The 24728-nt window shown below is 32.8% G+C and overlaps 1 protein-coding gene and 1 long non-coding RNA gene across 3 annotated transcripts; one reads left to right on the top strand and one right to left on the bottom strand.

The window, feature by feature from the left end:
• Positions 1-13361: 13361 nt before the first annotated feature.
• LOC131631485 (uncharacterized) lies at positions 13362-17373 on the bottom strand. 2 transcript variants are annotated; one of them, XM_058902279.1, is made up of 7 exons: positions 17205-17369; positions 17003-17118; positions 16816-16898; positions 15655-15776; positions 14410-14574; positions 13989-14082; positions 13362-13867 (listed from the first exon to the last, which is right to left on the bottom strand). In XM_058902279.1, exons 1-7 carry the CDS (start codon positions 17227-17229, stop codon positions 13663-13665), a joined length of 810 nt encoding a protein of 269 aa, XP_058758262.1. In that variant the 5' UTR covers positions 17230-17369; the 3' UTR covers positions 13362-13662. The 2 variants fall into 2 exon arrangements, 1 of the variants encoding a protein (XP_058758262.1); XR_009292715.1 differs by having other exon boundaries at positions 13813-13867; positions 14415-14574; positions 17205-17373.
• A 775-nt stretch (positions 17374-18148) lies between these two features.
• Positions 18149-18566, top strand: LOC131631490 (uncharacterized). The gene is made up of 2 exons (XR_009292717.1): positions 18149-18326; positions 18428-18566. It is a non-coding gene; the product is annotated as an uncharacterized LOC131631490 (long non-coding RNA).
• The last annotated feature ends 6162 nt before the right edge of the window (positions 18567-24728 follow it).

Genomic DNA, 24728 nt, shown 5'->3' with positions numbered 1-24728 from the left:
TTAATACATTTTTATTTAATAATTAAAACACGTGTTTTTATTTAATATTTAAATACATTTTATTTAATTTAATACGTTTTAATTGTATTTGTTTAATAACTTTAAATATTAAATAAAAATATTTTAATACATTTTTATTTTATAATTAAAACGCATGTTTTTATTTAATATTTAAATATATTTTATTTAATTTAATACGTTTTAATTATTTATTTACATATTTAAATTTAAAACTATAATTAAAAAAAATATTGTTGTAAATATTAAAATCAAATAATAAATATTAAAAAAATACATTTTTGTAAACTAAATCATTATAAACTAAAAATATTTTTATTTGGTTCAGTTAGTATAAACTAAAATAATTATATTTAATTATATTAATTAATTTAAAACTAGTTTAATTAATCTAGTTAAATTAAAACTAGTTAAAATTATTTAATTTAGTTTATATTTTATAATTTATTTAACTTTAACAGTAAAATAAATATTAATTACTATTTTATAATTTAACTAATATTAATTAATAACGTTAACTATTAACTAATAATTTTTAATTTAAATATTAACTATTAACTAATATATTACTTTATATGTACATTATTTTTAAATAGTAATTTAAATATTAGTATTTAAAAATATAAACGATATTTAATATAATTATTTTAGTTTATACTAACTGAACCAAATAAAGATATTTTTATGTTTTATATAATAATTAATAATTTAACATCAATATACTGTAAAAATTTAATGTTAAGAATATTAAAATTATTTTAGAATTAAATAAATTATTTATATAGATACTATTTATATAAAATAATGTAATTTAAAAAATACTGTAGCTATTTAAATAAATTAAAAATAAACTAAATTAATTATATTAATATGTATTAATTAATTTAAAACTATTTTAATTAATATAGTTAAATTAAAACTAGTAAAACCTATTTAAATTAAAACAAATTAATTTAATTTATAATGATTTAGTGAGAATTAATATAATTAATGATTTAGTTTATAAATTAATTAATATAATTAAATATAATTATTTTAGTTTATACTAACTGAACCAAATAAAAATATTTTTAGTTTATAATGATTTAGTTTATATTAACTGGTTCAGTATCCAATAAGTATTACCAAAGGCACCAATAAGTCAACCAAAAACGTGCAGCCTAGTGGTTATATTGATTTTGTGTAAGCTTTGGGTCTTGGGTTCAAGTCCCATTGAAACTATCTTTTTAAGCTTTAATATTTACCATTTTAACAACCTAATAATAAAATAATAATGAAAATTGCCACGTGGAATTAAAATAAATAAAAAAAATAAAAATGCCACATACTCCGACCACGTCATTAAAAATAATGAAAAAAATAAAAAATAAATAAAAATAAATTGCCACGTCAATATTTCTGGTGACTGGATTCCTCGAGGGGGTAAAATAGGGGAATCTTCGTATGTTAGGGGACGAATTGTAACTTATGGCAGAGGGCAAAATAGGTATTAACCCTAATTTATAACATAAATTAGACTTTTAATTCTAAACTGGTTTTAAACCAGTTTATAACTAGAAATTGATTGTAAACCAGTTTATAAATACAATCTGATTCAAAACCAAATTAAAACTGAATTGAAACTGCTTTAAAAGTTAATTGGTTTTTTATTAAAGTTGTTTTCAAAAACTGAACTGAACCACTAATTTGGTTCAGTTCAGTGCAGTTCTTGAACCACGAACACCCCTAATGTAAAGTATGTCATTTAAGAACTTATTAACTACGTCTTTTGTCTTTTATTTGCGTCCTCAATAAACTTTGAATTATTATCAATTTCTTTTATAAACTCGTTATTTTCAATAGCCATCCTAAATGATATTGCTAATGTTATCTGTACTAATTCTTGGTTATGTTTTATTTAGGTACAAACTTTAACGGTCATAAAATAATTTATTTTTCTCATAATTTTATTAATGTTGGTTATCTTTTGGTTTTAAATTAGAAGCACAATTAATATAAAAATATTTATATTATATATTGAAGTTCAAATTCCTAATATTTATTTTGTTGAAAAATGACCATAGATGACCCTCATGATTTTGCTTCACAAGATAATGTAAAATATGACATTTAAGTACTTACTAACCTTGGTATATAATTCACCTCTTTTATTAACCCCGACAATAATTGGGTTTATTTGATTAAAATAGAGGTTGGTTGATAAGCTAGTTAATAACTTATATCTTATTACTGATGACTGATGACTAATAGTTTATAGTTTATAGTTGATGGTTGATGGTTGAGACTAGAGCTGTCAATATGGGCTACCCGGCCCATATGGGCCGACCCATATGGGCTTCGGGCTTTTTAGGGCCGGGCCCAAAAAACCCATTTTAAATGGGCTCTAATTTTACTACCCAGGCCCGGCCCTGTCTGGGCTGCGGGCTATCCGGCCCTAAATGGGCTTCGGCCCTAAACGGGCCCATTTCTATAAAAAAATTAAAATTTTCTCCTTATTTTTGTAAGTAACCATATGATTGCATGCAATAATACATTTTATATATATATATATATATATATATATATATATATATATATATATATATATATATATATATATATATATATAAATTTTATATCCAAAATTATAATTTCTAAATAATCCATATAAGTTAATAATTAAAATGTAAAACAACACATTAACTTAATTTAAACTATCCAAAATACATCACAAATTATATAAAGTAGCATAAATAATTAAATAACTTGTTCCAACAAATTTTAAGTTATAAATATTCATGACAATTATAATTTTGTGATAATTATAACAAGAAAATGTTATAAATTTTTATAATAATTATAATTAGGAAAGGATAAATTTTAATTATATTAAAAATATTTAATTTTTTCGGGCCGGTGGGCTACCCATGGCCCATACGGGCCGGCCCATATTTTTTAGGACTTTTTAGGGTCGGGCTAAAAAAGGCCCGGATATAAATGGGCTCGAAAAATGAGGCCCAGGTCCTAAAATTTTTCGGGCCAAATGGACCGGCCCATGGGCTTCTGCCCATTTTGACAGCTCTAGTTGAGACTGATAGCTGATAAGTTGATTGAAGTGTTTGGTAAAAATTAGCGATTTAACTAACTTATAAATGTAAAATGACATAAATGATATTTAATACATAATTATTTTATTTTAAATTAAAATAAATTATAAAGGGTAAAAGTGAATTTTTGTTAAAATAATAAGGATAAAAAAGAAAGAAAAAATGATAAGTTATAAGCTATAAGTTAAATGCCATTTAAAATAGCGTCTGAAAAATAAGATATAACCTAACAAAATAAGTCATAAGCTCGTGATGAAAAAATGATTATCAAACAAGTCTAAATTGTCAAATGAGCTTATAAGCTATAAGTTCAAAATTGTGTCTTGTTAAATATTCAAATTTTTATTTATTTTTTTTAAAATATAAAATCTAAATTATTATAAATATATATTTTTTGTCAAACTCATTATTATTATTATTATTATTATTATTATTATTATTATTATTATTATTATTATTATTATTATTATTATTATTATTATTATTATTATTATTATTATTATTATTTGGTTTAGACAAATTCATTATTATTACTATTGATATTTGCTTTTTTTTTGTTCTTATTGGTTATATCTTTCATTAGCATCCTCAATTATATTGCTAATGTTGTCCATATTAATTATTGGTTATGTTTTTTTTAGGGTACAAACTTTGAATTGTCATAAAATATATTTTTTGATGAATAATTTGGTGAAGAAGTTAAAATCAATGTTCTTACTTTCTTCTTATTTCTATTTCTTTTTTGCTATAATTGTTCTTACTTTTGGTGTGTTGTGTTTCTTTGTTAGTACTATTTACTTTTACTATTCTTTTTTTTATCATCTAATATTATACCATTTATTTTTCTTATAATTTTCTTAATGTATATTTTTTTTATTTTAAATTAGAAGCACAACTAATATAAAACTTCTTTTATATTATATATTTAAATTCAACTTTTTATACTATTGATCATTGATAATAAATAATTCGGTATGACATGTCTCGTACATAACACAGTAAACGTCTAATATTAAATCAATTGAATCAAGTCACAACAATTATGCACTCTTATCAAATTTATCATCGTATACATAAGTATATTAACTAAAATACTCTTCTTTATTTTATCATCGTATACATAATTATATTTTTTTTTAATACATAATTATATTTTTTTGATTCTATTAATATTTGTTTTACTCTCTATCTCTAATGGTAAATATCTTTTTCAACAAGTCACAACAAATATTTTTTACCAAATCCGACAAAAACAACACTTAAGTTCTAATAAGTTGAGTTTTTTCAAAAAAAAAAATTAATTATCATTAAATAAAACTCTAAAAATTTAATAAATCTAAGCAATGGTGAACTCCATTGATGAAAAGCTTGAACTACTAACAACCAATGTGAAAGCAAAGAAGATGAATGAAGAAGAAGATTCTGTTATTCATTGTTAAAGCAATCAGTTACAATTGTTACACTATATATAGTAAGTTTAGAAGTGTAACTAACCTAACTGAAAATATAACTAACAACCTAACTAAAGCCAATCTAAATAGTACAGTTGGCATTAGTCTAATTCTTCTTCTTTATCATCTGTTACCCCCCCCCCCCCCCCCCTCACAAGCTTGAGATTGGTATATATCTACCAAGGCAAGCTTGGACAAGCAGTTGAAAAATGGTTTAGGGCCAAGGGCCTTTGTAAACACGTCTGCAGCCTGTGTATGGGAAGGAACCGGCAAGAGACGCATGAGACCATCCTGAAGTTTCTCACGGACAAGATGACAATCAATGTCCAAGTGCTTAGTACGTTCGTGAAAAACTAGATTGGCTGAAATATGTAGAGCACTTTGATTATCACAATAGAGAACGGGAAGACGAGATGGTTGTTGTTTGAGATCTTGGAGAAGAAAACACATCCATTGAAGCTCACGGGTAGCAGCAGCTAGGGCCCGATATTCAGCTTCAGCGGAAGAACAGCTAACAGTTACTTGTTTCTTAGATTTCCAAGAAACTAACGACTTGCCTATGAAGAAACAATAGCCAGAAATAGATCTTCGTGTATCAATGCAGCCACCCCAATCAGCATCACTAAAGCCAAGGATTTGGAGTTCAGAAGAGTGAGAGAGAAAGATACCACGTGCGGGAGATCTCTTGAGATAATGGAGCACGCGTAAGGCTGCTTTATAATGTGATTCAGTAGGGGCACTCATGTATTGACTAAGTTGCTGTGTTGCAAAAGCAATGTCAGGACGTGTCGTTGTCAAATAGATTAGGCGGCCAACAAGCCTACGGTAAGCAGTCACGTCAGCAAAAGCTGATCCAGTGTCTTGTGACAAGCGTGTGGCAGTATCCAAAGGTGTCGAGACAGGTTTACAACCAATGAGACCTGCATCTTTCAAAAGGTCTAAACAATACTTGCGTTGGCAAAGAGTAATCCCAGAGGAGGATCGAGCTACTTCAAGACCAAGAAAAAATTTCAGTTGGCCCAAATCTTTTATGCGAAAAGCTTTGTTCATAGCCATTTTCAAATCATCAAAAACTTGTAAAGAGGTTCCAGCCAGAATAATGTCGTCCACATACACAAGAAGAGCTGTGAAAGATGTGGAATCAGATTTAATGAAGAGAGTATGATCAGCATGAGCATGAACAAACCCCTGAGAATGAAGAAAATTGGTAAGTTTCTCAAGCCATTGTCTACTTGCCTGTTTTAGCCCATATAGAGATTTAATAAGCTTGCATACTTGACCTGATTTAGAAGGAATAACCCCTTGAGGTATCTTCATGTAGACTGCCTCATGTAAATCCCCATGGAGAAAGGCATTATTAATATCAAGCTGATGTAAATGCCAGCCATGGATAGAAGCTAGAGCGAGTAAAACCCTGACTGTAGAAAGCTTGGAAACTGGAGAGAAAGTTTCAAAATAATCAAGGCCTTCAGTTTGAGTGAACCCTTGAGCGACCAACCTGGATTTGAATCGTTCTATTGAGCCATCTGCTTTCCTTTTGATCTTGTAAACCCATTTACTTCCAATAGTGGATGTATTTGGGGGAAGATCCACAAATTCCCAAGTGTTGTTGCTATGAAGAACATCAATTTCACTTTCCATAGCCTGAATCCACCTAGGGTCTTTAGAAGCCATAGAATAGTTGGTAGGTTCAGTTTCAGATGCCAAGGCTAAGATGTAGGCCTGATGCGATGGTGAAATGTTAGAACAAGATAGGTAGTCTTGGATAGGGTATTGACATGGAGAAGCATTGATAGAACTGCAAATATAATCTTTCAAGTGTGCTGGGGGAGCAGCATTTCTGCTTGATTTTCTAAGAGCAATAGGGGCAGGATTGTCTAAGTGACTGTTATCCCTATTAGTCACAACAGGTTGTGTGGAGTCATTGTGTACTAGAGGTTCAGAATCACTAGATATAGGAGAATCAACCTGGATATCAAAGATGCTCATAGCATCATCATGAGAACTAGTAACAATAGGAGCCAAAGTCTCGGGATGAGAAGGAACATAAATTTGACGAGGTATCTCTGTAGAGGAAGCAGCATGGCATGGAAATTCCATCTCAAAGAATTTAACATTTCTAGAAACAAAGATTTCATGTGTAGAAAGATCAAGAAGGACAAAACCCTTCATACCTGACTTATAACCCAGGAAAGCACATTTCCTTGCTCGAGGGTCAAATCTGTGTCTATGAGCTGGTAGAGTAGAGGCATAGCTAAGACATCCAAACACTCTCAAAGAAGTGAGGTTAGGCAACTCATTATACATTAGCTCATAGGAGGATTTATTGTGAAGCAGTTTAGTAGGGATTCTATTCATGAGGAACACTGAATGTAACACTGCATAGGACCAGTATTTCTTAGCCAATCCAGCCTGAAACATAAGAGCTCTACTTATATTCAGGATGTGTTGATGTCTTCTCTCCACTCTGCCATTCTGTTGTGGAGTATAAACATAACTCCTCTTATGTAATATACCTTTGGAAGCATAATAAGATGACATTAGAAACTCTAGACCATTATCACTTCTTATGATCTTTATTCTTTTCACAAATTGATTTTCTGCCATTGAAACAAACTCTTTAATTCTTTGAGAAGTTTCTGATTTGGATTTCATCATGACAACCCAAACATGCCTACTATAGTCATCCAAAATAGTCAGAAAATATCTAAAACCATGTACAAAAACAGTGTTGAAAGGACCCCAAATATCTAAATGTATGAGCTCAAACACATGAGAAGCATTTTTATTACTGATTGGAAATGGTAATATTTTCTGTCTTGATAGATGACATACATCACAAGCACTATGTACACTATCAGAAATGTAGCTATATAAACTTTTCATACATTTCATTCTGTCAAAAGATAAATGGCCTAGCCTTAAGTGCCATAAAACTCCATTGTCTGTCTTATTGCCATTGACTGTAATGCTTGAAACCTGCCCTGCAGAATTGATCTCTTTATATGGCTCATTAGCTCCTAAGTAGTATAGACCATCAATTTCTTTAGCCAAACCAATCCTCTTCAAATCCTTCTTTTCCTGTATCACACATTGATTAGTTTCAAAAACAACCTGACAGTCCTGTTCTGCACATAGTTTTGAAACTGAAATCAAGTTTACTTCAAATTGAGGCAAGTAAAGGACATTTTCTATGATAAGTTGGCTAGACAGTTTCACACTACCACACACTTTTGAAGCTATGGAATTTCCATTAGGGAGATTAACAATGATAGGTTTAATATCACCATACTTCACAAACCAATTGAGATCCTGACAAATGTGGTGTGTGGCCCCAGTATCCATAATCCAATTTGACTTACTACTGCATCTAAAATTAGCAAAAAAAGAGTTACCTCCTTTTGTTAAGTTGACAGAGCTGGTGCTCCTCTCAAGCAAATTCATCAGATTCTGATATTGTTCTTTTGTAAGAGTCATGTTGTCACTTGTAGAAGCTTCAGTAGTGCACTTGTTAGCTGGTTCTTCTGCAGCTACTTGATTTGCATAAGAGTTGCTTCCACTTCCTCTTCCAAAGCTTGGTGGATATCCATGCTTTTTATAGCAACTATCAATGATGTGACCTATTTTACCACAATAGCTGCAAACTTTAGCATTTCCTCTTCCTCTTCCTGAACCATGACCTCCTCTTTGGCCTCCTCCATTGAAATTCCCTCTACCTCTTCCATTGCTTGTCTGCTTATTGGATTCTGCTGCATTCACCATGCCTGAATTATCATCAACTGAAGTATTTCCAATGCAGACACCTCCACAAATTTTACTTTCTTGTTGCATCACCATTGAAAAAACTTTGTTTATCTGAGGTAAGGGATCCATTAACAAAACTTGAGAGACAACTCCATGATATTCTTCATTCAACCCAATCAGAAATTGAATGATTCTGTCTTCAGCTCTATAAGCTCGACTATCCCTCATAGCTAGGCATGTGCAAGCAACCCTGCAGGTACAATTAGGCATAGGTCTGTATTGATCAAACTCTTCCCATAAACTTCTCAGAGCAGTGAAATAATCTGAAACCTTGTTAGTTCCTTGTTTCAGATTTGAAATTTCTTGATACAACTGAGCAACACGAATTCTATCACCTCTCATAAACCTATCTTTGAGATCATTCCACATGTCAATTGCATTGTCAATAAACACAACACTTTGTGCAATTTATGGATTGATAGAATTGATAATCCAAGTGTGTACCAGATTATTGCATCTTTGCCATGCTCTGAAGTTGAGATCATTAACATCTGGAACTTTTATGGATCCATCAACAAATTGATACTTGTTCTTCATCGCTAATGCTCTCTTCATCTTCATAGACCAAGCATTATAATTTTCTCCCGATAGCACTGGTGTCACACACACAGTCCCAAAGTTTTTCGATGGATGAACATAGTATGGATCAAGCGTATCAATAGCTTGAGCACTACCGCCAGTACCACCACCTCTCGTCATGATTAGGGTTCAACCAAAAGTGAATCTTCTACAGGTAATGATTCAAGAACAATGAACAACAATGAATAACAAACTATTTCGAGAAAGAATCGAAATAAGGAACTGAATCAAGACAATAGTTTCGAGAAAGAATCGAAACATACAAAATTGATTCAAGAAGAATCAATCACAGAAGATAGGGACTCAAGAAGGAAGAAGAACAACTTCAACAATCGTACGCAGCGGAAACAGAGCAGGTCAAACCTGCTCTGATACCATCTAAGCAATGGTGAACTCCATTGATGAAAAGCTTGAACTACTAACAATCAATGTGAAAGCAAAGAAGATGAATGAAGAAGAAGATTCTGTTATTCATTGTTAAAGCAACCAGTTACAATTGTTACATTATATATAGTAAGTTTAGAAGTGCAACTTATCTAACTGAAAATATAACTAACAACCTAACTAAAGCCAATCTAAATAGTACAGCTGGCATTAGTCTAATTCTTCTTCTTTATTATCTGTTAATAAATATCTATACAAAATTGCTGGTCATGTGAAATCAATAGTTATAGAAAGTGTATTTTTATACGGTGTTGACATGTATACAATGTGTATTTTGGAGTGTTTAAATAACACTATTCTTTTTCAACTCCACCTATGTGGAGCGAATTGAACATTAACCTTAAAATAAATACATATTTTAAATAGTAAAAATAAAATACATTTCAATGAAATAAACAGGACTTAATATTTAGGTGCAGCCAACAAGTAACATGTGAGACTTAGTAGATACATTTGTATTCTTTTTTCCACTAAAAATAAATGTAGCTACCAAATGATACATTGTTATGCTACTAAAATATACATCTTTCACTCTATTGATGATCACATGATTAATGTTACAAACATTGCTAGGGGTGCTCAAAACCAAACCAACCAAATAGAAAACCGCAAACCAAACCAAACTGAAATCGCAAAAAACTGCATTTGGTTCGGATTAGTTTGGGTCATTTTTTAACAAAACCGCATGGTTCGGTTTGGTTCGCGGTTTGTATTTTGTAAACCGAACCAAACCGAATCAAACCGCATTATGTTACAACCTAAAATTTACTTAACTCACATCCAACCCAAACTTAAACCTATTATACATTAGCCTTATGATTACGAACAATTTTCTCATTCTTACACATATAATTTCAGTCTTGATCTTCTCAAATCTCTAATAACATTATCGCACCTTCTTTGCCACATACGTCTTCTCTCTTCTTCTATAGTCTCTGTACTCTCTTATATTCTTTCTTTTTCAACTTCTCAATTTTATGCAAATGTTCTGTATTTCAGTTTCATTTTTATCGCACATCTTCTTATCTAATCTCTCAACACTTTTTTTTTTCTTTTTCACCTTCACTAATCTTTCGTCTCTTCAATTTTTTGTTTCATTATAATAATTTTTATATTATTTTATGTTTAATATTCCACTTTTGTCTAATTTAATTTTTACATATTAAATGGAAATTGCTGTCAAAATATGACGAGTTTTGTTGTTATTTGATAGTGTATGAATGTCTAAATACAAAATTATATTATCATCTATATGTGTATGTATGGCTCAATAAAATATTTGTAAAAAATCGAACCAACCGAGCCGAACCAAACCGCATTAGTTTGGTTTGGTTCGGATTTTTTTTAAAAGCCAACCAAACCAAACCAAACGGCACTATTTTTTCTCTTACGGTTCGAATAATTTTTTCCGTCAAAACCGCTCAAACCGCACCGCGAGCATCCCTGAACATTGCTTTTTTGACATTGTAAAACCAATTAGTGACCAACCTCAAGTGATGACAAATCCTATTGTCGTGGTGGGTGCAATTAGGCTACTAGTTACTAGCCTAACACAAAAGACTGTTCAGTTTACTATAAACCATAGAGTCATATTAATACTTGTGAATTTCACTATAGACAAATAGTATAACACTTTTCTACCCATTATTGTCAATCATCGTCAAACTATATCTTGAATGGAATGGTTCTCCCACCTCCACTTGTTTCATAGTCATTTTCAGAATTTTTTTGCCACAGTACCTTTTATTTTCAACGTTAATTATAATGTACACATGTTTCCAAACTATTTCAAACTTTTTAATATGGAGAGGGCTTCACCAGATGAAATACATGAAAAATGCATTCGGCGTTGAGTAATGCTATTTCTATACCCAATTTTCAAATATTTATATTTAACATTATTCATCGTATAATAGTATTTTTACATAAAAAATTAGTGTATAAATAATAAAATATTATTATAATAATAAATAATTTATATATATATATATATATATATATATATATATATATATATATATATATATATATATATATATATATATATATATATATATATATATATATATATATATATATATATATATATATAAATATAATATTTTTTAAATTTTTTAATTTGTTTAGATTAATAGGTACCGATATAAAATTGTATGATTAATCAATTTCATAATTTCATTAACCAATATTTTACATTTTATTCACCAATTTTGTTTTATTACTAAAAAGTATTTTTATTGTTTATTAAGCAACTTCATAATTTCATTAACCAATATTTTATATTTTATTAATCAACTTTATTTTACTACTAAAAATTATTTTTAATATCTTAATGTTTATTAACCATACTTCATCACTTTATTAATCAATTTCACTCTATTTTACTACAAAAAATTAGTGTAGGAATTCAAATTGAATTCACTACAATCAAACTCCGACGCATTTACACATTCATATCATTAGTGACTGTTTGATTGTGATCGGAGGATTCATAACAACATATTTTATATATTCATTTTATTCTAAATGTAAATATTAACCGTTTGATCTTGATCGATCAGTATACAATATACCGAATGCGCGAATGCCTGGAATTTTAACTTTAGAGAATCATCATCCGTATGAATTAGATTTAAGAATAACATTACCCTTGGATGTTAGGATAATTGACGTCAATGTATTTTTAGTTATATTATATTTTTCTATGAAATTTTAACAAAATTTGTTTCAGAAATATGATTTTAAAAAATACAGATTTTATTAAAATCCGTAGAAGCAGCTGTAGACAACATAATAGAAGATGTAAAAGTTAGTTGTATTTGATAGAGTCAAATACTATAGTTAGTAAATAATGTGTTTGGTAGCCTATAATACGATAGGTGACGATGTAAGTCAATGCATGGCATTCACAATAAATTCCTTTTTTTAATTTATAGTTTCTCTCTCTCTTCTTCTTCATGAAAAATACTAAGTGTTCCAACAATTAGTAAATAAGACATCGTCCATGTATTCACGTGCGGTTACACCCCACCGTTGCAATTTGCAACCTCCAAGCATTGATCACTTATGGTTCCCTACCCGGAACTTGTGGGTTATAAGCAAAGACAAAGAGATCACACTTTGTTCTTCAAAATTTCACAAGGAAAACTAACTATACTTTTTGTTTGTGTTTATGATATTATTATTACACGAGATGATTTGAATAAAAGATAGTTGCTCGAGGAGAAATTATCTGAGATTACTAGGAAAAGTTATTTACTTGGCACACATTAGGTTAAACTTGGCTTATGCAATCAATGTGTCGAGTCAATTCATTTACGACAAAAGGATAAAATATTGGAAAGTTGTTGACTAAGTTCTACAATGGGAAGAGGTCTTTTATTCAACAGAGGTGGAAATCTATTATGAAGGTATACACTAGCGTTGATTATGTAAGTTCGGTAAGTGATCCAAGATTCAGGAAAGAAAATACGCATAAATATTGTTCTTAATGATGAAAGGTCTGGAATATTGATTATTATGTATTTCAATCTTTTCAAGATTATATGATTGAATAATCGATTCATTCTAACTGTCAAAATAATTTGTTGTTTTTTGATGTATTGGACAATCACCCATTTGCATATGTCTCTAATATTGAAAATGTGATTGGAATACTCCATGAAATGGCACGGGACACATCCATTTAGATTCGGGCAAGAAAGCATATGCATAAATATTGCTCTTAATGTGTATTTAAATACAATTGTGTCGTACAAAATAATCTAGACCCATGCAGACGCAAGGGTATTTAGCTAGTTGATTAAATTGAAAACGCCTCATAAAATCAGACTATTTTGATTTCAAATACTACCTCTGTTCCTTTTTATAAGAGACAAGTCACTTTTTAAGTTCATTGAATAACCAGTGTATTTGGTCTGTTTATAGACTAGATATATTGATTATTCAACGAACCTAAAAAGTGAGTTGTCTCTTAAAAAAAGGAACAGAGGTAGTACTATTTTGGTGGCTTACTAGGAAAATATGATAACAAGTGTAACTTCATTAAATCTGGAATGAAATCAATCTAGTTTATCCTCTTCCAATATCTCCAACTAGAATACTTAGCATCATGAAGGTGTTTGAATTAACCGATTAACTGCTTAATCATCCATTACCAGTACAATCAAACAAGGTCTGGTAAGAAAAGACAAATAATGGTGACAATTGATAAATATCATTTAGAAAACCAAACACTAGTTATAGAAAAATGAGAAGTTCATATTCAAGCAAGACTAGACCTAGCTAGCAGTAGTACTCTTGTTGAGGTCAACAATTTCCTTGATGAAACTCATAATAACTGAGGATAACTCATCTTGATGATTAGTGTATGAATGATCAGCTCCTTCAATGATATGCAACTTGTGGTTTGGAATGATCTTGCCAAATTCGTGTGCATCTTGAACAGGGATAATTTCGTCCAAAGAACCGTGAATTGTAAGGACCCTGTCATAGAAACATCTTGTGGTAATCTAATATCCACACACATGCTTGAACAACAAAGAAATGATGCTAGAAGCAATGCCGCGACAGAAGAGATCAAACAGCGTTTCCAGTTTCCACTAACCTGCATTCTTTGTCAATCTGCAGGCATGCTTCATGCATAATTGTACCCAAGCGATCCATCAAACTTTCCTTGGTAACACGGTAATCAAAACTTCCTGAAATAAAGTAGATGTCTTCAAACGATCGTTTAATAAATAATATGGTAACTGAATGGTTATGTGTGATAGAGATTGAAACAAAGAACTTATAAATTTTCATTATCCAAATCAAAATTGTGCATGTTGAAATCTATCTTAAGTTCTAAATTCAAGTCATTTTGCAGCTATTGAACGTTGTGCTTTTGATATTGTAAATTTGCAAAGTCGCGATTAAGGTCAAAATCTTATCCCTGAACTAACACCTCATGGACAAATTTTAAATGGAGACAGCAAATCATTTACAGCAACAGGGGATTTTAAAATAAGTATGATTAAATGATTTACCTGACCTCTTCTTAACATCAATGAAACCTTCCTTCCTAATTCTTTCCAAATAATCTTTGCCAAGGCGTTCTTCGATCCCTACCTTCAGATCATAACGTCCAGAGATGTTGACAACAGTTCTAATGTCATGATATTTGGAAGCATGCAGAAGCACTACGTCACCTCCTGCATCATGACACAGAAACAATTTCTAATAGATCAATCACCCGAGCAAACTTTAGGGGAAAGGGACTAAGAAATTTGAGAAGATGGATCGGTCAGAATATGCTGACAAGTCAGCTTTCAAGAACTATATATGAAATTCAGAGAGACAGTGACACCAAATTAGAATTGGCTTTTTATCATGAACCTCAGTCCTTACCTATGCACATCAAATACCTGGTGTGAGAAATATAACAGAAATCTATAGAATATACGTGTTCATATAGTACAAGTTAACAAGTAACAACTATGTAAAAAGTGAAAGCTACTGATCAAATTCAATTTTAGCATAGTTTTGCAAAGGTCTCTTTATATATTGATTTATTGTCTATTCTCAGGTTTGGACAGACAATTAGGTCTTTTCCAGAACCAGAATTTACACAACTCTCTTTATAGTGCATTATTCAAGGTTGTAATTAGGGGTGTGCAAAATATCCGGTTTTGATGTCCAAATCCATAACCAAACCTAAACCACTTTTAAATATCCGGATATAATTGAATGGTTATTAACCGGTTTAGCTATTAATGGTTTGGTTATCCATTCATATAATTCGGATATAATTAAATGGTTATTAACCGGTTAAATTATTTTGGATTCGGTTATAATCCGGATATTATCCAAATCCAAATATTTTAATTTTCAAAATATTAATTTTTTATTGAAAAAAATTATTTTCAGAAAAAATAATTTTCAAAACTGGATTTTTTTTAAAAACCGGTTATATAATCATAACCAAATTTATAACAGGTTTTATAACCAGTTTTGATTAAAATGTGGTTATGGTTTTAAAATGGTTATGGTTTGGTTTTTGAAAATAACCAACCATGCACACCCCTAGTTGTAACTTGTAATCTTAACATCCAAAGCATGGTTAACATGAAATTATTTTGACAAGAACAGTTCTCATCATAATTGAGGTGCATAATGAAAATGGAAAATGGAAAGTGGTCAATGAATGATTGTATAATTTGGCACATATATACCCATGAGCATATCTAAATATACTTGTTATATTTTTCATATAAGCAAACAGATCATGATACCTTTACTATGTCCAACAATTGCCCGGATTATACGATTTGATTCACGGAAATGTTCAGCAACAGCATGTAAATCTTCCACTTCTGTCCAATAGTTACCATACTGAAACGAACCTTCGCTTTCCCTTGAAGAAAAACCCACTAGCTAAAGTTAAGACAAAGCAAGGCTAATGATGAAGAAAATATCAGAAACTTAAGTACATATTAATCGGTGTAAATGAAGAAAATACCGCCCAATTTACACCGGGCAAAGAAGTTCAATATTTGGGAATTCTTCAGAAGCATAGGTGAAGGAATCAGGTCACTCGTAGAAAGTTACCGTCTAATACCATGATTAAATTATAAGGAAAATGAATCACTGAGGATAGTTGTACAACTAAGTTAACAATCTGATAGAAACCAGTACCAAAATAAAAATGAATGGTAGAAACTGGCTTTTATTTATGGAAGAATATATTTACAACACACACATAATACACACATAAACTAATCCAAGAAATTTGAGAGTCTTGGTCTCTCCCTCCAAGAATTAGAGAGCTTGGTCTCTCCCATCCAAAACCATTCAATAACTATACCATCATTTGTTTTCTTTCCTTTTCTCGATTTATTCTAAAACAGAAACACACATAATCCATAACTTCCACACATAACTGACATACGCTCATCAATAAAAATAAGTTCCCATAATAAGAAGTTTATCACAATCCTAAACTAAAACCTGTACTATAAAGAGTAATTTCAACATTAGTTGTTTATATAAACAAGTTTAACACCTGCAACCAAACCAGATACACTCTATTTTAATATAATCATGTGATTCATAATCATCCATCTAATGACCCGTGTTTATGTCCAAATTGAAAACATAGGCATATGCTTCAAGCACACCAATTAATCATCAGCACAAGTTCAAAGTCATAAACTACATGAAATCCCAGCAAGCCTCTAAGAATATATATAAATCCTTCCAAAAGAACAGCCCAATATCTCCCTGATTTTAGCCTATGATTTTATAGTATTATTCCATTTCAGAGACAATTTCACAAACATGTAGACTGCGTTTTTAGCCTATAATTTTATAGTAATTTATGATAACATATCCAAACATGAAATAGTAATTTGATTCATTTTCAACCAATCCCATTGCATCCTCCATAAACTTACCCATTTCCAGAAAAGTCAAAACGGAAAGAACTGATTTGAGCATTTTCCAAAGCAACAGCAAGGTTCAATATGAGATTGTTATCCTAAAATTGAAAAAAACACATTCAATTTTAATGAAAATAATCAGAGAAAGAGAATTGTGCATACACATACACAATCAATTAGATAAAAGAAAAAAGGAACAAACTTTAGAGCATCGAAAACCATGACACAAGATAACAATGTCGGTGGTTGTTCCAGATTCATGTAATGTGCCAACGAGTTTTTCACCTTGTTTGTTGGGTATTATAATTTTCTGAACAGCTAAAAAAACAAAATGAGAGATTCATTCAGTGAAATAATTCGTTTATATTTCTTTGAAAATTTAGTATTGAGTGTAAGAAACTCACATGGCTTTTGTGCAGACAAGGACATGTTCACTTCACTCTCTCGTTGTAAAGCTGAGTTTGTGATTTGCAAAAGATAGGGTAATTTTAATTATTTCTCTACTCCTACAATTTATCTGAGTTGTTTAAATTGTTATACTTAAAAAGCAAATCATTTCTCTTTAAAATTATCCGGTCCACACATGTTAGACTTGAGAGAATTTGTGACAATTGTACCTATAGGAAAACATACAAGGAAGTTATGCGATCCACATTACCGGAGACTTACAAGTAAATTATCTGATCCATCTTATATACTTGAGTAATGTGGTTCAATGTAAAAAAAATAAAAAATCACTACCAAATTCGAATAGGAGGACTTGAGAAACATTCTCTCAAGACCTAAACATAATTATAAACTTTGTCTATAATTATGATTTTGTATTAGTAATGCATAGTCAAGTACGCTATGGTAAAGCTATTCAGCATGAACGTTTAGAACACGTTCATATTTTCGAACTCAATAAGAGATGGATGCACGTCAAAATGAGGTAGGTACACTTGAGAATTAACGACGACATCTATCATATCATATAAGAAAATTGATTGTTCTTGAAATACCTTTTTTGCCCTTCTATGCAATATGACCTGACCCGTGGCTATGCTCTTCTACTTTCTTCCAACTTTGCACTTTTACTTTCCTTCTTTTCCTGCCTTTTCAAAAGAACTTTTATTCAAAACATGATGCACGTACCAATACTACTTTTCTTACCTTTTGCATAGCACTTTTTCTTCCATATATTTTGCTTCTTATCCTACCTTTTGTATACTACTTTTTTAATAAACTACTTTCTGCAAATGACTTTTTCTTTTCCTTTTTTTCTCGAGAACACAAATTTTGCACCCATCCTTTCCCATCAAATCACTCCCTAGCAGACCTACTTTATGGTTTTCCTTGCAAATACAACTATAGCTACTTCATCTTCTCCTCTTTCTTCAATATCCCACCCAAAATCTTCTATTCTCCTCCACCGAAATTTTTATTGATGCATGGTTAATGATTGGTTTGACTCATTATTTTCTTGATTAATTTTTTAAATAGGTTTGTTGAGGAAGTAAGTGTTCGTCTTCTTCATCCGAATTCAGGTAAGATTTTTTTATAAAAATTGTATATTTCGATTTTGTGATTGTCCTAACAATTTTATCCTCATTGACATGATAATTTTTGCTGTCTTACTTTGTAGCAGAGACTATTGGATAGAGGTTGAGGATGAGATTCTTGAAGAGTTGGAATTTTGGGTTAGATTTTTTGATTTTGTTAATTATATGTTGAAGGAATTTGTTAAGAAGGATGATTGTGTTTAAAATTTTGGTTAAAGTTCTTGATTTATCTGAGTTTGTAGATGAATGTGATTGAAATTTTGGTTGTTGTTCTTGATGTTTCAGGAAATTTTTTTGAATGGGGATGAATGTAGCGTAAGAAAATTTGAGGGTAGAAAGGAAAGAAGGAAAGAGAGAGAAAGAAAATATGAAAGAATGAGATAAAATAGAATTGAAATCTGAGTTTAGGTGGGAAAGGATAAGAATGAAATCTTGGAACACCAATTAGGAGATGACACCAAGATGGAGAGATGAAATCCTATGAAAATTAAAGATAGTAGATATGACTAGAATCCTGAGTAATAAGTGGGAAACAGGATTTAGAACATGATGATGATATTAATAGCATCTATATCTAAAATATTAATAATTAATAAATATCTTTAATAAAAATTTATTATCATTTATCGTCATATATTTGGAAATGCTGAGCAAACAAATCATTATTTTTTAATATTTTATTTGTTTTATAAATTTTTTATTAGTTTTCTTTTCCATTAATTACTCAATCTGAGGCAATCAAGTCAAGATTCAAAGAAGAAAGTTTTCACTCAATCTGAGGCAATCAGGTCAAGATTCAAAGAATCTCTCAAAGTGTTAAGCAATCAGGGGCATTCACCCAAGCATAGTTGAAGCTACCTCCAATACAGGTCAGGAAGGGGCATGGTTCCAAAGTTCATGATACTGGGGCAAGTTGGCTATGATAGCACAAATCTCAGGAGGTCCTTACGAGACTAAATTCTTCAAAGCCCCTACAGGCTGGGGCAAAACACTATGCATTGGCATTCTATCCTCATCAGGAGGTGTTCAGTTTAACGTTCAGTTGTGAGCTAAACAACTTATGAACTTGAGAATCGTCAAGGTCGTCATCCTCAGCAGTTAGAAGCTGAAAGTCCAATACTTGATGGCATTCTTGCAATCAATACGAATATGCAGAACACTATGAAAGCCAATACATGTTTGGTCCCTTTGAAGTCAACACCTGCTTGACCCCTTTAGCCCATTTCCTGGTGGCACTCTCTCGGAAAGTCAATGCCTGTTTGATACTCTGGACGATACTTGTTTGGTGTTCTAATCACTGCTTGCTTGTCAACTCTTCGAATCCAACACCTGTACGGAAAGTCTCAAGCCCATATGTCTGACAATCTGTTTGTTCTCGCAGTTGCCCATCGTGGGTGAGCATCACTATCCTCTGCCATATGAGGGAATCCCGTGGAGATGTCATGCTATATCCTGGGGCATTCTTATTTGTTTATCTCGCAGGTACATCCTTTCGAGTACACCATGTCAGCACATCAGCGGATCTAGTCAAGTGAGAGATTTTCATTCCCCAGCTGAGTGCATTCAGATGAGATTTTCTTTGTTTCAAGATCCTCGTCTTCTCAGCAAAGCACATCTCAATGCAATTTCTGTGCTTCAGAAGTCTTATTCCCTGGTGGAGTACCTTCTCCCCAGTTGAGTCATGACTGAAGGATATCTAATTCCCCAACAAGCTTTTAATGAGGTTCCTTGCCCGAGCTCCTCACTTTCCCCAGTAGAGTGTCTCTCTCCGCAACAGATTGACCTGTTTTCCCCAGGAAAGTCATTTTATTCCCCAGTGGAGTGAGCTTAACAAGAGGTTCTTATGACAGATTCCTTATACCTAGCGGATTTATTCCTTAGCGGGTCGCTATGCAGAAGTATTCATCTTTCCCACTGAGTCTTTCCTCAACAGAGATTCACTTGCATCCTCAGCAGAATCTGTTTCCGTCAAGGATTTCCCCAGCGGAGTGCGTCCTACACCAGCAAGTGGTACTCCTCATCCGAGTTGTCTTCATGACTTGCCTCTATCTCCACATCCCCATAGTGTCGAGAATTTGCTTCTCCAGTGAAGTTGCCAGGGTATTCCCCATGCAGTTAATTGGGATGTTCTTATCCCCAAGCAGGATTTATTCCCCAGCCAGAGCTCGCATCTAGATTTGATCATCTCCAGCAGATTTATGATCCATCTTTGTCAGCTCGCAATGATGACCCTTGGTCACTCATCTTGTCCTCCCCGCAGAGTTCCGTACTCTCTCCAGGATTTCTACAGCAATTCAGTGCTCCTCCGCTGTCTCCCTACGCAACGTCCGAATCATGCATCATTCACATCGCATTCTCAAAAGCGTGTAGTGTCTTCCTGCTCGGGAACGTTATTCCATACACATTCATACATGCATCATGCATAAATCATATCATATCTGTTTCTTTCTGCAGGAAAGTTATTTCGATTCAAATGCTCCCCAGAGAGCAATATTCGCCTAGTCATTACAGGCACTTATCCTGATGTTTTGAATCAGAGGAGGATTGTTCTACTTATTTTCTGACGCAGCTCAGATCAGTTCAAAGACATTCCTATTCCCGATGCCCCCAGATCGGTGGAAGATATTTGTTCCTATCCTGATATTCAGTTCAGTTTTGAAGGAACCGCCTCCGAATCTCTGTCGATCTTCCGAATGAGCAAGCCCTTTGATACATCAGATCAGTTGGAAATATCTACTCCCTGACGATTTATTTCGTTCAGAAGAAGAACTCGTCTGCCCAGTCCTGATGCTTACTATCAGTTGAAGATGTTTTCTTTTCCCAGCGTACACAGTTCGGAAGAGATATCTGTTCCTATCCTAATATTCAGATTCAGATTAGTTGAAGGAACCGCCTCCGGATCTCTGTCGATCTTCCGAAGGAGCAAGCCAGTGATATCATCAGATCAGATGGAGATGTCTACCTGATCAACTTTGTCTTTCAGAAGAGGATTGTTCTACTTATTTTCTGGCATCGCGCCCAGATCAGTTAAAGACTTCCTTTCCTGGCGTACACAGTTCGGAAGAGATATTGTTCATATCCTGATTACTTGTTCAGTTTTGAAGGAACCGCCTCCGGATCCCCGTGGTCTTACGAAGGAGCTAGCCGCTAATTCCCAGATTAGTAGGAATATCTACCTGATGATTTAATTGCATCAGAAGAGATGTCTGCCCTGATTCCCAGATCATGATTCCCAGATCAGAGATACTTATTACCCGTTGATGTCCAGATCAACCGAGGTATCTCCTTCGATTCCCAGATCGACCTAAGACATCTGTCCCGATGCAAGTTTGGAGACATCTGCTATGTCTGATGCTCAGATCAGTCGAGATGTTCCTTCTCTTGATTCCCGGATCAATTGAAGTGTTTCCCCTGCATGTGGGTGCCTGTTCCTTCTTATCGCAAGTTGGAGCTGTTTAATTATCCAGGTCAATTGAAGTTTTTTCTCCTTGCTTGCGGGGTGGTACATTCCTTCTTATTGCAAGATGGAATCTTCTATTGATCAAGAGCGCAAATTTTCGAGTTCATTCTGGTATTCAATCTCCTTCCACCTCAACGGTTCGAACTTTCATTTCTCACTCGCCAGGTTCAAGAAGTTTGAATAGGGGCAGCTGTTGCACCCCAAAATTTGCCCTCTTTATTTGAGCTATAAGTTATTAAAGACATTTATTTCGTCATTCAAAAATTGAAGAAAATCAATAAAGAGTTCTTGTGGTTTTAAAAGAGGCGCGATGTGGAAAATGGTTCAAACAGTGGAAATATGAGAAAATTCACAAGTCCTATCTGAAAGGTGATGTGACCTGAGTTCCCGCGAAGCCCCGACTGTTTCGACGATATATACATTTTTTGTGTTGGGCTCGGAAGCCAATTCTTTGAGGAAGGTCGTCAAATTTGCAAATTACTTGAGATTTCACAGTGAAAAATGGTGCTGAATGTAGGGTTTCGGATCTCAGAAAATTCATATCTCACAATTCGCTCGTCGGATTCGCTCGAAAATTTAACTGGAGCTCCGTGTCATCATTACCGAGATTTCATATGATCGGACCGAAGGCCAATTATGCACTGAAAATTCCCAGCATTTTAAAGAACGTCGTAATCTTTCGGTGAAAAGTGTGTTTTCGGGTATGTCGTGCCTAGTTCGAAAATTCACAACTTCTTCGATTTTTATCGTATGAAGTTCGTTCCGGCGGCATTCTCTCGGAAATTTCGTTAGCTTTGATTCTTTATCACATATGCTTGTTTAGATTTCGAGCCGAAGATGGAGTTTTATCGAGTTCTTTGAGCGATACTCACAAAATTCTGCACAATCGCACTAGATGAATTGGCGTTTCTCGTCATTCAAACGGGTGTATTTTCTTCATCGCTTATCGGATTGAGACGATTCTCGCGGCGACGAGTCACGAGTTTGGTCATCTTCACAATGGCATTGGTTTCGTTCCGGAATTCAGAGCCGAACCGAGTTTCCTCGAAAACGAGTCAAACAGAGATAATTAAGGGCGTTTTGGACATTTCATCCCTCACACTATATAAGTCATTTTTCTTCACATTCTTTCATAACTTCAAATTCACCCAAAAATCTCAAAAACTCTTCTCTCAATTCTCTCTCAAGTTCTTAGAATCAAAACTACAAAAAATACTATAAAACTTTCAACAATCTTCAACAATATTCAAGAACATATGAAGATCACTTGAATCAATTTCCTCTCCTCTTCTCAATTCCGAACAGCCGCGATACTCCCTCCGCCGTGAACCGAGTTCGATCGGACTATCCAAGTCCGGTGATTTCCGATTGTAATATTTCCTCCGGTTCTTCTTCTCTCTCGCGGTCAAAGCATCATCATCACTCTCCTTACTCTTCAATTTGATTTCAATTCCTTGAGGTAATTTCACAATACTCTCGAATTTGCTGCTTAGTTGTGAATTTGGATTGAAGATATTTGCAATTGATGATTGTTTGGTGCTTATGTTCATAATTAGTAAGGATTGATATATTGATGTTGTAATTCTATACGGATCTTGTTAAAATTGGGTAGATTCAACATGTACTTTGACATAGATTTCTAGTTTTCAATTAGTGCATACCATATACTTGTAAAAATTCCATATAGAATAGAAGCTTGACATTTTGGTTATAATTTTGACATAATGCATTGTTTTCCATAAGCTTGTAGTAACTCTCGTATCAAAACTTGTGGATTGAGGATGGATAGGGTAGGTATTGGCTAGAATACTAAGTTTTTACTTGCTAACATGTGTTTTCCTTGCTAACATGTTGGTGTTGGGGTTTCGGATCAAAGTTTGGTTTGGTGTTGCCACTAACTATTAAGTTTCAATATTCGTACACTAACATACTAACACCTTATGCTGGAACTGATATTGTTGTTGATGTAATCCAAGTTTGTACACTAATATAATGCTAGTTCAATGCCATTAATTTAGCATGAGTCTCAAGGTTCCAATGCTTTACTTTTTCTTGATGCAATGTAGAACTTTGCTATGCTTGTTGCAATTTTTGGCTATAGGACTTTGTTGTGTTCTTGTGGATGATCATGTCATAAGGTTTGTGTTGTTGTGTTGTTGATTAAGTACGCTTGTTGCTGAATTTTTATCATAAAGCATGTTGTTGGTACTTGAGTTTTACTTCATAAAATGCTTGGAAAATATAGGAACTGCAGGTGGTTGGTTTCTAATTGTTGTTTATTGTTTGTGGTATAATTTTTGATACTATGTAGGCTGTTTTAATACCATGCTAGTGCAGAATTTTAATTGACTATTTGTTGTTGCATTTTGCTGCATTTTCACTACTCTTTAACTAATAAAAGACTTTGTTTTTTGAGAGAAATTTGGCCTAGTAGTTGGTGTATTTGTTTAGTGTTGATTCAAGTTGATAATAGAGTTTGTTTGCAAGTTAATTGTTGCTCTTACTTGCTAGAAATTTCTGCTATGCTTTGCTTGTGTTTTTTTTTCTTCCAATTTTCCATAACACGCGCGGTGTGTCGGTTTCACTTCAAAACGTCATAACTCTTGAACCGTGTGGACTTTTCGCGAATGTGAATAATGTTTCTTGAGTAGGATAATATTTTCGGAGTTGTTTGTACAGTTTATTTTCGGTTTCGGCCAACTTTTTTTACCGTTTTCGCTACTTCCCCTGTTCCGAAAGTCGTGCTTCCGGGCCGATTTTGTAAATTCTGATTGCATATTTGACTTCTTTAGCACGTTTTAACCTTGCAATAAAATTTTGGATTAGTTCTGACGAGTTTAGTTTTCACTGTTTTTACCCTGTTTTGCCGTTTTGGTGTATCGTTGTGCATGTAAATACTTGTGTTGGCCTCCGCAGTTTTAGTGTAC

This window comes from Vicia villosa, unplaced genomic scaffold (genome assembly GCF_029867415.1).
Source record: "Vicia villosa cultivar HV-30 ecotype Madison, WI unplaced genomic scaffold, Vvil1.0 ctg.000832F_1_1, whole genome shotgun sequence".
Taxonomy (NCBI): Eukaryota; Viridiplantae; Streptophyta; class Magnoliopsida; order Fabales; family Fabaceae; genus Vicia; species Vicia villosa.
The sequence above is the reverse complement of the archived record's forward strand: the minus strand, read 5'-3'. Positions and strand labels throughout refer to the sequence as shown.

Bases quoted from the DNA above. Each gene is read 5' to 3' on its own strand.
- LOC131631485 (XM_058902279.1), bottom strand. From the start codon at position 17,229: ATGTCCTTGTCTGCACAAAAGCCAT. The intron at 14,575-15,654 runs GTATCATGATCT...GTCATGATGCAG, and splicing joins AATTGTTGGACATAGTAAAG to GAGGTGACGTAGTGCTTCTG. The intron at 13,868-13,988 runs GTTAGTGGAAAC...TTTCTATGACAG, and splicing joins CAGATTGACAAAGAATGCAG to GGTCCTTACAATTCACGGTT.